We start from the raw sequence: 19,167 nt of genomic DNA, 5'->3' as shown, positions 1-19,167 counted from the left end.
ACTGAACACAAATCGATAGAAAACCGAACCGAACTGAACTGAACAGTAATTTCAGTTCGATTTTCGATTTTCGCAAAAAACCGAACCGAACGGAACTGAACCCACCCCTAATAAAACATGCACATGATATGCTCACAAATCTGAGCCAACAAAAAAACCCAGAGCTCACAGTTCTCTATTCGAAATTAGAAAAATGACGTCATCCCCTGTGATGTCACCACCATATACACTATATGCACACTACATGCACATGATATGTATAGAACTAGAGATTGAGCAACAAGCTGTTTTTTGCATTAATAAGAAACTTTAATAGCAACCTATTGGCATAGTAGATACAATTAAAACATAATTGTTATGTATATAAAGGTTACAGTGGCAATTTGAAAAGTCTTGTTATGTATATCAACCACCGCTTAACCATGCACGTGGAAAATATAATACTCGTTGTCATTATTTCATAGACACGCATGACCCTTAACTTCCTCTAAGCTTTTTCTTAATTTTGTTTTTTGCCTAGGCCAACTAGGTTGTGGTCATACTTGCTAAATTTTGAAGCACAACATATGTGCATCATAACTAGTGAACGTTCCCACTTCTCATATTAAGATGTAGTCATGCATACCATATGCACACCACATGCAAATTTCGAAAAAAATTTCACAAATATTTGTAATTGGACACTCGAACCAGAAATTGTTTCATCCTAGTTTTGTAGCACATGAAAAAGTAAAGTTTATTCCACAACCCATAGGCCCCAACATGAAACACATACCCTAATTTAATTACTTAGTATTAATTCATCTTACAAACAACTTTATTCCATAAATCATTGATGTAGAAACTTGGAATTAAACATCCTACCTTACTATGCTTGCCGAAGCTTTAGTCGCTAGAAAAAATGGAACTTTTCATCCAGAACAGAAAATATGGTACAAATATCCTATCTTTAAGGATGGAAGAATTTGTTGTGTTGGTATTGGAAGAATAACATACATAGCTCACAAATTTGAGCTCAAACCTGAAAACCCCAACCTCACTCTTCTCATCTCTATCTCACATCCCTTTGTTCAAAATCAGAGATATGAGGTCAACGCAAAACCCAGCTCACTCTCCTCATCTCTCTTTGGACTTCCCTCTCTTCAAAATCTAAGCTTAACCCAGAAACCCAGAGCTCTCTCGACATCCCTATCTTCTAAATGAGAAAAGTACTGATGCAATGAGCTTTTTTAGTATTTATATGTGGATATCTTAGTAATTTCAGTTTTTGTGCATGGCTTGTGCATGACCAGTTTTCTTATTTATATCCCAAGACTAAGAAAATGGGTCATTTTGGTCTATTTCCCTATATTGTAAGACCAACACCCAACCCTACCAATAATTCATTTAAAATATGAAATTGAAAACAAAAGAAATTTTTTAAAAATATCCTCACAGTATGTCATGTGGTTATAGCTATAAACGAGTTCAAATAAACCTTTCTATCTATCTATCTTTGTACGTGACTAGGGATGGCAACATGGCAAATTGGGTTCGGATGTGCCATCCTCGTACTCGAACCCATTTATTTTCCTCAAACCCGAAACCGTAGAATCCCCAAACAAGTTTTCCTCGAGTATCGGAGTTCTCCTTGGGTAACAGATTTCACATCGGGGAACGGTTTTCCCCATTATGGTATTTATATTATTAATTAAATAAAGACTTTTAAATAAAAAAATATTAAATAAATTTTGTTGTTACTAATACAATTGATACAATGCATCTAATAAGTAATGTTAAATATTTATATTACCAAGAAAACATTTACACTCCTAAAAATTATAAGCATATAATTTATAGTATTAATGTTCTAAAAGTAAATAATTAATTTTCATATATAATAATGCATGATTGATAGATTATTAACAACTTATTTCTATATAATAAATATTTTTATTTTTTTTATTAATAACCGAAACAGTTTGGTTTTGGGGTGAATACCCCAATAACCATATCCGAACTCAAAATCGAAAAATTTACCTGCAATTACCATAACCATAAAATACCCAAAATTTAATGCCTGATACCGAATCATTCGGATTGGTTACTTATAGGGATCGGATTTGACGGGTTAAATTGCCATTCCTATATTTGACAAGTAGATAAAACTCGAAACTTTAGAATGAGGTGGGCTGAGCGTTCAAACTAAACAAGGTTCGATATGAGTTGTAAATATCCACGTTAAGAAAGTCATAGATTATAGATGGAGGAGCATCTAACTGAGTACAATCATCACCACAATGGAGGGCAAAATGAGTTAATCGATGAGCAACCGAGTTGGCTTGGCGATGGATGTGGGCAACACAAGCTTTAGCGACCGTAGATAGCAAGTGCTTTACATATTCTATAATAGTTCCCATGTGCAAACATATTAGTAGAAGAGTCTTACAATGCCAAGACGATATGAAGTGAATCACTCTCAAAGTCGATCATATTTAAGCCCCATTTAGCCGCAGTCTCAAACCCAACTCTAATTGTCAGCGCCTCCGCTTGGATATGAGAGAAAACATCTTCAAATACTCTAGAGATAGCACCCAAAGACTTCCCTTTTCAAGTCCATAAAAACCACCCCTACACCACCTACCTTGTTTTCCTTATCCCATGCTCCCTCCACATTAATCTTGATCATGCCAAAAGGAGGGCACGACCACCTAGGTGTGGCAGACTGATTGTTAGATCATGATGCACAGGTTGTAACTTTTTGAAAATCATGCCACCAATCCATCGCACAACCAACAACACTAGAAGGGTTTGGGTTGAGATCTTCTCCCCAACACTTCACATTTCTAGTTGTCCAAATAGCCCAACATAGCATAAGAACACATTCAAAGTCAAATGGCTTAAGTTCCAGAGCCATTTGCAATGCCCATTCCTTCAGCGAATATTCTTTCCAGTGAGTTGGTCGCAACCTCAAAAGATAAGCCATCCAAACATCATGCAAATAGATATTAGAGCATAATATGCCTTGAAGATTCAACATTATTACCACATAAAATGCACAATGGGTCAACTAAGATTTTACTCCTAAGAAGGTTAACCCCCCGTAGGGATTATATTAGAAAATACTCTCCAAGCAATCATTCTTACTTTGGGTGACATTTTTGCCTTCCACAACTTACCCCATAATGCAGTGAAGGGGCTACAATCGGAAGATGATGAGGAAGTGAGAGGAGGAGGAGTAACCCACATACGAGCCACATGATAAGCACTTTTGACAGTGAAATTCCTTTTTTATCATAGTGCCATATCAGTCGATCCCTAGCATTTTGTTTGCTTAAAGGAAGGGTGCGAACAAGTTCAACCTCCTTGGTCGATAAAAAAGAATTTAAAATCACCAAATCCCATTAGCTTCACTAGTAATGAGATTACTGACCATGGAAACATTACAATCTACAGGTTTAGGGGAAAAGACCTGGAACGTAGATGGTTGAGGGATCCAACGGTCACCCCACACCCTGACAGAACTTCCATTCCATATCTGCCATTTTGACCCACGCTTGATCACTTCCCTTGCTGCACAAATACTCCTCCACACATAAGAAGCATTCGACAAGACCACAGCTTCCATAAACGAAGATTAAGGAAAGTATTTTGCTTTTAAAGTCATTGCTATCAGAGATAACGGATCATGTATAATCCTTCACCCTTGCTTGGCAATGAGAGCGAGATTAAAAGTGAAGAGATTATGAAACCCAAGGCCACCCTCAAGTTTAGGTAGACAAATCTTGTTCCAGGCCATCCAATGAATTCTCCTTGTATTCTTGGATTCATTCCACCAGTATGATGCCACTGACTGATTCATTTCATCATAGAAATATTTTGGGATTAAAAAGCTATTCATGGTGTACAACAGGATGGTTTGAGCTAAAACATTTACTAACAACTCTTTACCAACAACACTCAAAATTTTCCTTTTCCAGCCTTGAAGTTTCTTCCAAAGTCTCTCTTTGATATGATTAAAACATACCCCACGATTTCTTCCCACAAATGTTGGAAGCCCCAAGTACTTCTCATGTCTGTCAACTCTTTCCACTCCAATTAAAGCTGCCAGTAGGTTTTGGTCATTCCTCATGATATTACAACTAAAACATATTGCACTTTTTTGTAGGTTAACCTGTTGGCCTGAAGTCCTCTCATAGCAAGCTAGAATTTTTTAAACCGTCTCACAATCCTTATTTCGAGCTCTACCAAAGATGAAGCTATCATTGGCGAAGAGTAAAAGGTTTACATAAAGGGCATTTTGGCACATTGAAATTCCTTAAATAACCCCAACCCGCTTCATATTTGCAATAAGGGCAAAGAAACCCTTCGCACAAAGCAAGAACAAGTAAGGGGAAATAGGATCTCCCTGTTGTAAACCTCTAGACTAGATTACATAGCCTATTGGTGAACCTTTGATCAGAAACGAGTATGATGTAGATGAGACACACATCATTATCAAATTTACCCATCTTGAATTGAAACCTAATTTAACCATAACCTTCTCCAAATAGTTCCTTTCACTCATATCGAGTTTGAGCGTTAAGAAGCCCTTCTTCCCCATTCTTCTTTTATACATGAAAGTGGCAATTTCTAAAGCTAAAATTGTGTTATCGGAAATGGCACGACCTGGGACAAAAGCACTTTGTTGTTGAGAAATAATCTGGGGCAAGATTTTCTTTAACCGATTTGCTAACACCTTTGAGGTGATCTTATAAACAACGTTGCATAGGCAAATGGGTCTTAACTGACTCATGTCTCAAGGATGTTTTTGCTTTAGAATAAGGGCCACGTTAGTGAAATTTATCCTTTTCAGCATACAACCATAAGATAAAATGGAAATCACTACATTAGACACATCAATACCAACAATTAACTAGTACTTATGAGAAAAACAGAGAGGATATACCATCTGGGCCAGAAGATTTGATGGGTGCATTTGAAAAGAGTAGTCTGGACTTCATCAACAGTGAAATCACGATTGAGCTCAACATTCATTTTTTATGTTACCTTGCTTTTGATGGCATTGATTACTTCATTGTCCAGATTCTAGCCATGAGACTGGGATTAAAAAAATTGAGTTGAAGCAATCAATCACCACTTTTTCAACACCATGATCACTAGTTTGCCGAATCCCCTTTTGATTCTCAATACCCGTAATTCTATTCTTTTGACGTCTGAAATTAGCTCTTTGATGGAAGAAGCTGATGGTACGATCCCCTAATTTCAACCATTGAACCTTTGATCTTTGTCTCCAGTAGGATTCCTCAGCAAGAAAAAAGAATCCAGCTGGTGCATCAATCCTTATTGCTCAGCAATAGAAACATCCGTATAAGGTTGAGAATCAGTCATTGTTAACTAGTCTCTAACTTTCTCAATCTCCGCCAGTCTTGCTTTGAATGTCTTATGTTGCCAAGCATTAAGAGCCATATGTGTAGCTTTAATCTTCTCACACACTTGGTACATTGGATAACCAACTAAATTTGTCTTCCACACCGACTAGCTAACCTCTTCACCCTCCTCATGCTACATCCACAACTCCTCATATTGAAAATGACAATGATTTCGTTCGAGGGAAGTATGATTGAGCTCAAGAAGTAAAGAAATATGATTTGACTTGCACGATTTAAGGTGAGTAACCTTAGAGACAGGAAACATATTTCTCCAAGAGGTAGTCGTGCATGCCCTATCAAGATGCTCCTTGATCCCCCTACCTCTGGTTGTCTTCCATGTGAGCGGATTACCAATGAACCCCAAGTCAAGGAGATAACAATATGCTAACGCCTCTCAGAAGGCTAGAATTTGTCCCATTGGTTGTGCAGGGCCTCCCTATTTCTTTGTTGGCTTTAGGATCTCATTGAAGTATCCATCACACACCCATGGAAGTGTATTAACACCAGCAAGGTTTTGAAGAAGAGACCAGGATTGTGCACGATCCAAAGTGTTTGGATATTCGTAAAAGCCAGTGTAACGCCAATGTTCCTTATCACCCATACCATTAATTTCGGCATCAATGTGGTAAAGAAAAAATGATAATACATGCACCTTGAGTTCTTCATTCCAAAGAAAACCAACATCTCCAGATTTACCTCTGGAACTTAACCCCCCCCCCCCCCCCCCAAACAATGCGAGAAACCCTAACGCAATTGAATTTTTTAAATACTTTCGACACTACATTTGGTTTCACATAGGAAAACCAAATTGGGAGCTTTCTGCTTAATGAAACTAAGCAAATCTTGAACTTTCTGAGGGTTCCTAAGCCCTCAATAGTTCCAAACTATGATCTTCATTGTTTGCAGTAGGGCTGGAACTTGCCAACCTCTACCGATTGTGCTTAAGTTTTGACCTGCATTGTTTTTACCCAACCATCCCAATCTCTCAGCTTCTTGCATCTCCTTGGAAGGGCTAACAGGCACCTCCTTGAGATTTCATTCTTGCCCAGCCTTAGTATACTTCCTGAGTCCTAACATTTTTCCCCTATGTCTTCCACGACCACGCTTACCACCACCACTACGGTTGATTATGGCAGAGTGTGAGAATTTACCAATAAAATTCACTGCTTTTAATCTTTTCTCAGGTCAGTGGAGTTCATCCCGATTTTTCCTTTTAGAGGTGGCATCGTTAACACAAACAGCTCTTTCATCAGTAGTAAGGTTATCAACTTCCACGTGGGAGTGTTGAGAGTCATCCACCGTTTGAGAGGGATAAGGTAGGCTTTCCCCATTTTCTAATTCCATTATTCTTAGCAGCCCACTAGGCTTAGCCACCTTGCCTTTCTTAATATCTTTATTTTCAAATGGGCTTGCCAGCAGATCAGTAGCATTTGTAAAGGCCTAAGATGGGACTTTTCTTGGATCAAACCAATTGATAGCAAGGGTAAGGGTTCCATTGTGATAATGTGTCCCAAAACTGTCTAGATGATCTATATTGCCCTAATTCAGTAAAGATACCTTTGGTGGCATACCTCTCGACTCCTTAGAACTTCTCGTACCGTCTTGTGAGGCTAAACCCACAGAGTTGGTCACGTTGCACCCAGAAGCAACAGAATGAGGTACAGCCTGAATACCAGAATTCCTGCTGCTCCACTGACTTTTCCAGGCACACAAACATATACCTCCTTATCCACATTAGCATCATCGTGTGGTGACTCCAATTCCCACCTCCTCCACCATTGAATGTCATTGGCACTACCAGACATAGGATGAGGTATATGGTCAGGGAAAAGGCTTGTCATAGCTTTCAGGATCCCTACTGCTCGTAATTCCAAGTTGTATCGGTTCTCCCTATCTTTACTGATAGGGGCCTTCCACCAGCAGTTGCGAACATGGCCGAGCCACCCACAGTTATAACAAAATCCTTCATCTCCTCATATTTCAGGCGGAAGGTACGACTACCGTTAGTAGAACTTGGCATAGTGAAATTCATAAGAGAGGCCTAGTAGTATTGAGATCCACTATGATGCGAAGGAACCCACGAAACCCAGTTACTGTTAGGTCCTCAACCTCCAGCACCGAACCGATTTTAGCCCCCAAAATATGAGCATTCTTAACAATACAATAATTCCTCAGGATTCCATGAACTTGAACCCAAAAAATGGCACGATTCCCACTAATTTCATATGGCGATTGATAAAGAGGCCAAAATTTAACAGTAAAGGGTGCACCTTTGATAAACCAGCGATTACCTTCCAGATTCTTCTAGCACTTTCTCATCCTCCACCTGAATAGAGTAGACATTCAGTTTGGCTCTGGAAACCTTGATGTTACCCATTTTCCTCCATAGACTTCTATGCACATCCTTCACTATCAGTTGGGACGGCTCCACATCAATGATGAGTAGACCCATCAGATGAACTGATTCTGTAATTCTCTCTTCAAGATCTAGACTATCATCAAAGGTTATTAAGAGATAGTCCATAGACTCCTCATCGATGAGGAGATCTGAAGAATCCATTCTCCCAAGCCTAGAACTCAAACCTTAACCATGGAAAAATTGAAATTAAACCGTACAGAAACCACAAAGGGTCACAAATCTCGCAAAAAAAAAAAATTGCACTCAAGGAACCATCTAAGGTCACCAGCAACCAACACCTGATACAAAGCAATCTTGGGTTTCAGATTAAGATTCACCAAGAGAGATGATGGGAAGCAGTGATGGGAAGGTAGGGATAGGGTGGAGAGCCTTCTTCTTCATCACTTAGAAAAAGAATAACTGATGAGTCTTTCTTTGGGAAGGTTTTTCTTCACATTTGTGTACCCTGTTTTGATAGACATTCTCGTGACTGATCGTATTTTTTAAATAGTTTGTTTCCGACTTTTGTGTGTTTTTTAAATGGTCAATTAAACAGTATATTCTTAATTACATCCTGCAACGCAAACTTTGTGATGGTTTTGGACTAATCCATTTTTTAATATCATTAAATTACTCTAATTTTAGACAAAACCATGGTTCTTGGAACAGACATGCATATTTGCTTACGTTCTTTTGTTTTGCCAACGTACGCGTATGTGAAATCTGTCGGTCAACGGACACCCGCAGAGTATAATTTATTTGTACACAACTTCACGTGGAGGTGTTTATTTGGAATTTTGGGACTCTACTAACAGAATATAAAAATTTTACCAATAAACTAATATGCTCAAAAGTATTAATTATTTTGACTAAAAATAATATTAATTAAGCATTCGCATAGTTTCGACTTTAGAAATGGGGACGAAAGAAATAGTATGAATAAATAACTAGTCGCTTAAAATTGATGGATCACATTGCCGACTGTGATCTATCGGACTCGATATGGGATTGCACTTCAATATTAATAAAATAATTATAGTTTATGAGATTTAAACTCAAAATTATTTTTAACAAATTGAAGATTTAAATCAGACTAAATAATCATCAACAATCAAACGTGAATATATTAGCTTAATGCGACTCAGTATATCAAACTTGTATGAGCGAATGACATATGTGTAGAACACTTAAATTTACAATGTGGCAAATAAACGTGATACGTAAAAATATCTTTGCTCTCTAGTTTTTTGGTTGTTTGAATGAATACCTTATCGTTAAATGATAAGTCTTACTCACTTGCAAATAATTTATAACTCAAGCAGTGGTGGGTCTAAGAAATATTATTCAGGGGGGATCAATATGAATAGCACGTACAAGGCACAAATTTTTTATAACGGTGTAGTATGAAAATTAGCATTTCATCAAGCCTTGGTAGGCATGAGGTCATTTTCCAAGTTATATTGCACACCTATCGACATATGTCAATAAATTTTGAGCTAGCATGCCAACAAATGTTAACATATGTCGAGTGAGCATATCGAAAGATGCCCGTAACAAAACATACAAAGGCATGAGGTTAGTAGTTATCCTGCCAAGTACCCCTAGAGGCAATTCGCCGATTGGGAAGCTAGCTTTCAAGGGCATCTTAGATTTTCAAAGGGCAGCACTCAGTCATTCTATGGAGAATTTCTCGAGTTTGGGGGAGTGTCAACTGACCCAAGGTGAGTCCGCCTCTGAACTCAAGTGGTTGAGAGTATTTACTCTTGTATTTGAAACTGTAGATTTGATCTCCTTCTTCACACTATCTGTAATATAAAAAATAAAAAATAAAAAAATATAAAAAACCGATTTGGTTCATCTACTGTTATTTATATTTTAAAGAAAATCAAAAAGAGAAATCTGCTCAAATAAAAAATGTCATGACATCCCTATTCAAAATGCCATAGCAAAAGCTTTTACCTAACACGTATCAATTTCGATAAACCACTCTCTCCTTTTGTGAGAGTATTTCTCACCACCTCATGTGAGTAGTCCTCAATTCCATCGTTCTGCGTTTCCGCTGTCCCTAGGTGTTGCTAGGGTCGGTGGCAGTCCCATGTCTCTCTTGTCTTTTCTTCCTTTCTTTGCTTTTCTAGTAGCTTGCAATTTTTCCCGTCCCTGCCTTCCAAGATCTTCTCCTCCCCTTTCTCTTTTGGCCTTTAATCTTACCATTTTGAGCTCTAATTCCCAATCCTCCTTTTCCTCCATCCTCCCCAACCCATTCCCCTTCAACATCTCCATCATCCCCTTTCATCTTTTCTCGTTCAATCCTCAATTCCGTTCCGGTACCGTCTCTATTTTCCGTGATTTGTCACGGATCTACGGGAGGGTGTGTAGAGTTTTGGCTAGGGTGTTCGTACCACCACCCTTGTTGGCCCTTGTTGGTCCTACCCAATGTTCAACTTTATTGGCGTTGTTGCTCGTGGGTTATGTCTTCCTACGTGCTTCTTTGGTTTCATGGTGGCGGTACTTGAGATGGTCCTTGGAGGATGTGGTGACTTTGTTCTTCACCACTTTTGGAGTTCTTGATGGCGTGATCCAAGGTGCTTGTGGGAGGTATCAGTTTGTGAAGTTCGTTTTGCAGTTTCTGGTGATGGCGACGGCGGTTGCAACTGCAGGAATGGTAGTTTTTTTAGGTTCTCCTGTATTGTTGTTTTTTGTGGGTTGGGCTCTAAGGCTTGCCTTGTGGCTTTGTCTTTTGTGTGTTTGTGACTTTTTCTTTTGTTGTAGTTAACCAATGTATGGGACTTTATTGTACTTGTTTTCTTGGTAATGAATTTTACCATTTGACCAAAAAAAAAAAAAAAAACAAAGCTTATACCTAACGTTACTTAAATACAACTGCGGCTATATAATCTTCTAGAAATGGTCAACGACTAGCAGTGGGTAGAAACGAGTCATTGGACTAATATTCAAAATTCCACATTTGCCCTTCTGCTGTTCTTCAACGTCTATATATAGTCGTCCACAGTTTCACCTCACCATACAATACTGCTAGCTAGCTCCCAGGTCATCGTTTTAATCAATCATGCCGTCCAAGCTCACCAGCCTCTGTGTGGTTGCCCTCCTCCTCTTCCTCTCATTATTCAGCACGACAGCGCGGCCGTTGCCTTCTTCTTCTTGTGATGTCAGTGCAGTGAAAGTTCAACATGAGGTAATTAGTTATTACTAATTATAATTCCTCTTCCAAAACCATATTATAAACTAGCTAACTTTGTGGTACATTTTTTGTGGGTTTTTGCTAATTTTTGTTTTTTGTGATCTTGTTTTTTTTATATAGTTGAAGGATGTTGAGGTAGAAAAAGCCATGGTGGAGGAAAGTTGTGAAGGAGTTGGGGAAGATGAGTGCCTAATGAGAAGAACTCTTGCGGCTCATATTGATTACATCTATACGCAGAAGCGCAAGCCATAATTAATTTTTCATTTCATATGTAATTATGTATCATCTTTCTTGATTAGTCTTGTTGATTCTTCTATACCTTACTAATTTATTTTAGGAATTTTTCTTTGTACTAGCCGGTGTAATATTACAGATAGTTGTGGTGGTTCTTCAATTTTCGGTTCTTTCTTTTTTTTTCTTTTTCCGCGTTCTTTACAGTTCTCCCATATGAGTTATCATCCAAATTCTTACATGATAATAACTAATTCAGGATTAAAATGGTTCGAAGATAAAATATCTACAATAGAAATATACAAAATACCATATACTTTATATGTGAGAGGTTTACTTCTAATTGGATTGTTCTATTTTTTTTTTTTTTTTTGAAAAACTTATTATGTGCTTTAAGAATAATCAGCTGTAAAATAAAGCATATAAATGTGCGATAAATTGCATTTTTCAAAATACCGTAAATATGAAAAGCAGTGTAGAGTGTTTGGTATATCTTAATGTAAAAGTGATAAAATTATATATAATGACAAAAAATGGACATGGTAGTGGGGATGGTGGCGACAACAATGGTGGTGGTGGTGGGGCAATGGTATGGTTATGGTGGTAATTTTAGTAGTGATTTGTGTTGGTTTGGGTGCAGGGGTAACAATGGTGGTAGGGGTTAAGGTTGTGGTGGTGATTGTGATGGTGGAGGAGGAGGTGGTGGTGGTGGTGGTGGTGGTGGTGGTGGCAACAATGAAGGTGTAATTAAGGACGGTGGTGGTGTAATGTTAGTGTTTGTAGTGGTAGGTGGCAGTCATCATTTTGTTTTATAGGAGATAAAATGTGTGTGGAAATACAAATAATGTCATTTAACAAAAAAAAAAAAAACTAATGAGACTATTATAGAAATTGAAAATATTCATTAAAGGCTCCACTTAGCCTTTTACAAAAAATGCTTTTAAAAACTATTGTCAAGAGGCCATTACTTTCAAAATAAACATAATATTTAATTTTACCAAACACTTTTTTTACTGCTTAATTTTAAAGTGAAGCAACTTTTGATGAAAAGAACAATACTAAACGAAGCTTTAATAATATGTAGTTAAATTGAGACTATATTAGTGATGTTAGCGATGAACCATAATGAGCCTACAGAGTTTATCAAAAACTAAGAATGAAACCATTTGAACTACATTGACTCAGAGTCATCACAAACTAAGATTTTACCTTGATGAGAAGTAATAACAATATTTTGAGTTGTCAATGGGCTACATGTAACATTATTATAAAAGTAATGATTCTTGGTTATACATTTAAAGTCAGTTAGTACTACAGTTAAATGTTATTTATCTTCACTTATAAATGAGAGTTTTTAATTTCAAATCACGTGGTTATAGATATTAAAAAAAATATAAAAAAATAAAAAAATAAAAATAAAAAGCATTTAGAGATGAAGATAATAAATTTTCTGTAATTTTGTTGTTACTTGATTAAACAAAACTTGGTAATATGTACTGGATATATATATATATATATAAGTATGGATTGAGTGTACTTTAATCCTAATAATTTGGGGACAGGAATCGTACTGTCGACATTTAATGGATCTAAGATCATGAGATTGTAGCATCCGATGCTCGAATGACTAAGCAAATTTCGTACTTTAATTTGTATCTTGGTCATATGACATGGACAAGATTAATCATGATGAGAACTGCTATTATATATTCATTTAGGGAGAAAAGTTTACTTAGTGGATTCCATACTAATAGATACTATTTGGGGGAGAAACATTTGTGCAATGGTCATACTGTTACGTTAGTGTTGTTAATTTACGTATTATGATTTAGTCGATAATATGGTTAATATTTTGTGAATTTGGCGTAGTTAGATACACGTGTTATAATCTAAATGGATTAGCTAATTAGTAATTAATGAGTCAATTTTATATTATATATTTTAACCCTGATCTTAGTATATTTGGTAATTATTTTGATATTTCAATTTATGTTTCCATTGTAGGACATGAGGCTTCTTTTTGAGCAAAAAGTGCCCTATGGATGAATTTTGGAATGATTCCAATTGGAGAATGTTTGCGAGTCTTTCAACTTGTTCGTGTCAAAGTTTCAAAATTTTCTACTAAGCAGTTAATTTATGGCGATGAATTAAAGAATTAGTGCTTGAAGCTGTCAAAGTGATGTTTTGTGCTTATTTGGGCTTTTTGGCATCTAAGGTGGTGTCTAAGGCCCTAAACGTGTCTATTTTGTAACTGGCTAGTTTCTCCATGTTTGACTGGGAGATTGTTACCTAGTTTTTCTTAATTTATTTTGTATCCTAGTTTTTAGAAGACCTTTTTAGGAAGGATTTTAATTTGTAATAGTGTAAATAAGGCTTATTTGGCTATTAGAGGTTCTATACGGATCAATTTGGAGAACTTGGCTAGGCTTTAGCAATTTATATTCTTCTTTCAATGTGTTTTCTATCCTTTTTCTTAATAATATTTCTTTTGATTTTAATTATGATCATGTGTAACTAACTTTCTTTTGCTAGGCAAGGCCACTAGCCTTAACATGAATATATAGTCTTTATTTAACTACGTATGATACTATGCATGCATATTTTGAATTATTAATTACTGTGTTTAAACTATCTATTTGTGTTAATGATTGCGACCATTAGGATGTTTAGACAGGTAATTGGATGCACTTCAGTCGGAATATCACCAGAGAATTGAGCATGATTTCTTGTGATTAAAAATTATAATTTCACTTAGGATGAATATGTCTTAAGGGTTGCATGGTTTTTCAAAGGGTTTTCGTAAAGCTTAATGAGTTTTACATGTTCATATTTGGTTTGAATATCACAGATGGATTGCATGTTAGATATACGTTCTTGCTTGAATATGACGAGGATAATTTGCATTAGGAAAGCTTAACCTTCAAAGTTGCATATGTAATTCATAAGTAATTAGTAAAACTACATAGGATTGTTAAGATGTACAGCGGAACCCTAGTGTTCTTTTATAATTGTTTTTCAAATTTGCAATTTGGTTTCCTTAAATTTGCATTCTTGCCAATTTATTATATTGTTTTTATGAAAATCATTTTTAATATTAAATTACAAAATCAACTTTTTCTAAACTTTGTTTTAAGTAATTAATTAAGAATTGGTTTTTACATAAATTGTTTTAAATAATTCCGTGGAGAACGACCTTACTTGAGTTGTTTATACTACAATTACATTGTTCTCCTACAAGTATTTTTAAGTGTTTTTATCTCTATTTATGCATGTAGTAAAAATCCTATCAGTAACACACTAACACCACGTGCAATGAGACGACTACTTTAGGAAGTTGTGTACCTAGTAGATGAGCAATTTGTCAATATATCCAAAACACGAACAAGTGATGTTTCTGTTTAACATGTAAATTTTTATTTTCTGTTAATATAACCTACTACATAATTTGTGTTCTTGGTACCCATAAAAGTTTCTGATGGTACATTAACCGCGTAGAGAAATAACTTGGTATTGTATGGAAAGGTTGAGTTTGTGATCTCTCTCCTTTAACACAAAGGAAAAGACCGACTCAGTTACCAGGACATTAGTTGATGCAAAAACACACGATAAGGCTATTTCTTTAGCGGAATCCCTTCTTTTCTGAGTCAACTTTGTAAAATTTCTCTCCATCATTATTGCATATACGCTATCTAGTATTGGTTTCGGAAAAGCATATTTGAATACACTACAATCATCCAAATTCGATTTCTAAAGAATGAAATGGTTGATATTTTATGAACTTCAGTTTCTTAGAGCGTATTTTGTATCCACAACTTCAATTCTTCTCTCCATTTTTTATGGTCATAATCATTTTCGTGTTTCTCAGAATTCCTATTTTATACGTTAATTAACCTAACCATTTTATAACATTTGCTTCTTTTCTCTCTGGTAAGTAAATTCTTGAAGCAAACGCTAGTTCCGTATTTTAGACTTACCTTATTCTTATTCATCACTCTAATTGCTCTTATCTTAACACCAAAATTTGGACCACATACAATATGTTTGGTTTAGAATTTTACTATCTTCCATATATCAAATACATGGTCGTCTCATTTGACCTTAGGCTACGATATAAATGCCCTCGGTATGAGCTAGGACGTGATCGAATGCCCACCATAACTCCATTGATCACTATCAAGAGTCATATGCCTACCCCAATAATCTGGTTGAAAAGTAACGGTGTTATTGCGTTGAGTGTTACGTATATACATATATGCATGGATGTGAAATATGTCATAAGAATTGGATTACATAGTTTTGTGGTATACATGGCAGCGGCAACGTGAGCCATTTCATTTCTTGCAACAAATCAAAGCATGAGAGGATAAGTACGGGTGATCTGTTGTCACCAATATCGATTAATGGTCAACCATATATATAATATGCATGGCTCTGCTTGCTTCTTTGAAGGTTTATTTGTCACCCACTTATTGGAGAAGGACATGCATGGCAAGGGATCCTCTCTGGATTCCTTTCACCAAATCCTAATAATCAACAAATTCGGATCTTTAAAATTTGATTCAACGGTTAAAGTTAATATAACTTTTAAAGAGCCTCCTGTTTTTAGCCGTTAGATCAAATTTTAAAGGTCCGGATTTGTTGATTGGTAGGATTTGGCGGAAGGGATCCAGAGAGGATCCCTTTCCTATACTACTATGGTGGCATTCCACTCTAATAAAATAAAGATATGTGTAAGCATTTGTTCATATGTTTTTATGTCATTGGTATGGAACGTCAATTAATATTGTACCCAGTTTCATATAAATTGTTCTCTACTTATTAGAAGTCTGATGTGTCCTACTAACTTGACGAATTAAGACGTGTCTAATTTAACCTCAACATAAGATGATATAATTTAAATCTCTCACTCATTTAACTTATTGTTCTATATTTTCATATTCTATTTAGTACAGATCTAGAAGCCTACTCGCGATATTCCATTTATTTATATATGAAATTTGGGTCAAAGAAATTAAATAGGATATACATGGAGTGGTCATCCTTCAGAGAGAAGCTTAGCTTTTAATGGTCAACGTTCAACTGCCAACTGCAACCGGCACACACTTGCATAGTTATGCTTATAAGATCAGTTGTTGATTTGGCAGTACTCAACGATGTGCTAGTGCTAGCTTGCCGGACAATTAAACTAATTTGACTTCAAACAAATATTTTGTCACATCCTAATCGAGCAAAAAAGCAGTTTCAAATTTATGTTATAAATATCTAAAAGTTAGAGGGATAACCTTTTTAATGATAGGTGCGAGGTAGATATAAAATGTCACACTGAAACTATAGCACAAGAGAATAACAAATAAATACGGAGGAATACATGATGTTATTGATCTTTCTTTCTTTCTGTCTGTATGTTTTTCTATCTATTGAAAGCATACGGAGTGCTCTATTTATAGAGCAACTCCAAACTGATGCATTAACTGCACATTAAAGTTTACAGCACTTCCTTTGACAATACAACCTCCATGCATTTACAAATTCAATTTCACTTTGCATGGGCATTGAAAATTTCTACTAAAGTACTGTGGGCATTCACTACCCATCAGCATTTTCAACACTCCCCCTTGGATGCCCACATATCAACATGAGTTGCCTCGTTAAAACCTTGCTTGGAAAAGCCCAGTGGGAAAAAATCATAGCGAAAGAAAAAGAGTACAACTTTTCCTGGATTGTTGATATAGTGTCAAGTATGCTTATGTTGCCTCGTTAAAAAACTTGATAGGAAACCAATGGGAAAAATCCTAGTCGAAGGAAAAAGAGTACAACAAGCATGTATCATAAACGCTCCCCCTGATATGTATCTCCTCCTGATTCCGCATTCTCCAAAGTTAGCTATTTGGTAAGTCAACGTAATCCGATACTTTGCACTAACTTCTAAAACATGCATTTTGGTAGAGATTTGGTGAACAAATTTGCCAGATTTTCATTAGAACAAATTTGTCTAACTTCAATAACTTTAGTCTTTTGAAACTCATGTACACTGAAAAACTTTGGAAATATGTGTTTAGTCTTATCGCCCTTGATGAATCCTTCCTTCATTTAGGCAACACAAACTGCATTATCTTCATGAATGACAGTTGGATTGTCTGTCTTCGAAGTTAGACCACATGAATTCCAGACATGATGGATCATTGATCTTAACCAAGAACATTCACGACTTGCTTTATGTAAAGTAAGTATTTCTGAATGATTTAAAGATGTAGCAACTAATGTTTGCTTGGTTGAGCGCCATGAGATTGTTGTATCTCTATTCTTAAACACATATCAGTTTGTGAGTAGGTTTTATGTGGATCAGAAAGGAAACCAGCATCTGCATATCCAATAAGAACCTGGTCATTTGTGGAGTTCTTTGAGTAGAAGAGACCCATGGATGTTGTCCCACGAAGGTATCGCAATACATCTTTGACACCTTTCCAATGACGAATTGTTGGAGCAGAGTTATACCTTGCTAACAAGTTGACTGAAAAAGTTATATCTGGTTTAGTACATTGTGCTAAATATAACAAAGCACCTATTGCACTCGGATATGGTACTTCTGGACCAAGAACCAGCTCATCATCTTCTTTTGGACGAAATGGATTTTTTTTAACGTCCAAAGAACGAAGGATCATTGGCGTGCTGAGTGGATAAGCCTTGTCCATACCAAATCACTTCAGAATTTTTTCAATGTAAACTGATTGGTGGACCAAAATTCCACTAGCATAATACTCCATCTGCAGGCCGAGACAAAATTTTGTTTTTCCAAAGTCTTTCATTTCAAATTCACTTTTCAGATATTCAGCAATTTTATTGAGCTCTTCAGGAGTTCCAACTAGGTTCATATCATCAACATATACTGCCACTATAGCAAATCCAAAATTGGATTTCTTAATGATTACACAAGGGCAAATGACATTGTTGATATACCCTTCTTTGATCAAATACTCATTGAGACGATTATACCACATTCGTCCAGATTGTTTCAACCCATACAATGATCGTCTTAATTTGATCGAGAGCATACCTCGTGGTTTGTTTCTTGTTTCAGGCAACTTAAATCCTTCTGGGACTTTCATATATATGTCAGTATCTAATTCTCCATATAGATACGCAATGATGACATCCATAGTCACATGTCAAGTCTTTCTGAAAGCACTAAACTTATTAAGTAACGGAACGTAATTGCGTCCATTACAGATGAGTATGTCTCCTCATAATCAATTCTAGGTCTTTGAGAAAAGCCTTGTGCAACGAGTCGTGCTTTATATCTTGCAATCTCGTTTTTCTCATTGCGTTTCCTTGTGAATACCCATTTGTAACCCACGAGGTTTACATCAAGCGAGGTTTGGACTACTAGTAAAAAAACATTTCGCCTCTCCAAGGAATTTAATTCTACTTGGATTGCATCTTTCCACTTAGGCCAATCCTATCTCCGTTTGCATTCATCAACAAAGTGGGACTCAATATCATCACTTAAGATGTTTTCAATGGCTATTGCAAATGCGAACATATCATTAATGATTATTTCATTCCAATCCCACAATTCATTTGTACATGCATAATTTATGAAGATTTCTTTGCTTTCATGTATTTCTGTCTCTTCAGGGATATGTGTCTCATTAAGGACATTTTCTTTTTCTGAAGTCCAAAATCATGAATTATGGATTTGTCATTCATTTTCTCTTCTTGAATGATTTCATTTGGATTCAGTTGTGCCCTTGACTTTCTCTTTCGAGGGGTTGAATCTTTTGAACCTAGGGGTCTACCACGCTTCAGGCGTACACCAGATGAATCATTTGCTGCCACTTTATTTTGTCCAACAGGGACATCAATTCTTGCAGTGCATTTGCAGCTGGTATATGTAATTTTGTCACTTTCATAGCATCATTAAATGCATC

At 36.3% G+C, this 19,167-nt stretch overlaps 1 protein-coding gene across 1 annotated transcript; it reads left to right on the top strand.

The window, feature by feature from the left end:
* The first annotated feature begins 10,823 nt into the window (after nt 1-10,823).
* On the top strand, nt 10,824-11,402 carry LOC103928059 (phytosulfokines). The gene is made up of 2 exons (XM_009337070.3): nt 10,824-11,002; nt 11,129-11,402. The coding sequence occupies exons 1-2, from the start codon at nt 10,877-10,879 to the stop codon at nt 11,258-11,260; spliced, it is 258 nt and encodes an 85-aa protein (XP_009335345.1). The 5' UTR covers nt 10,824-10,876; the 3' UTR covers nt 11,261-11,402.
* The last annotated feature ends 7,765 nt before the right edge of the window (nt 11,403-19,167 follow it).

Source organism: the organism of the source record quoted next, unplaced genomic scaffold, assembly GCF_019419815.1.
Source record: "Pyrus x bretschneideri cultivar Hongxiangsu unplaced genomic scaffold, Pyrus_bretschneideri_v1 Contig77, whole genome shotgun sequence".
Lineage (NCBI taxonomy): Eukaryota > Viridiplantae > Streptophyta > Magnoliopsida > Rosales > Rosaceae > Pyrus > Pyrus x bretschneideri.
The sequence above is the reverse complement of the archived record's forward strand: the minus strand, read 5'-3'. Positions and strand labels throughout refer to the sequence as shown.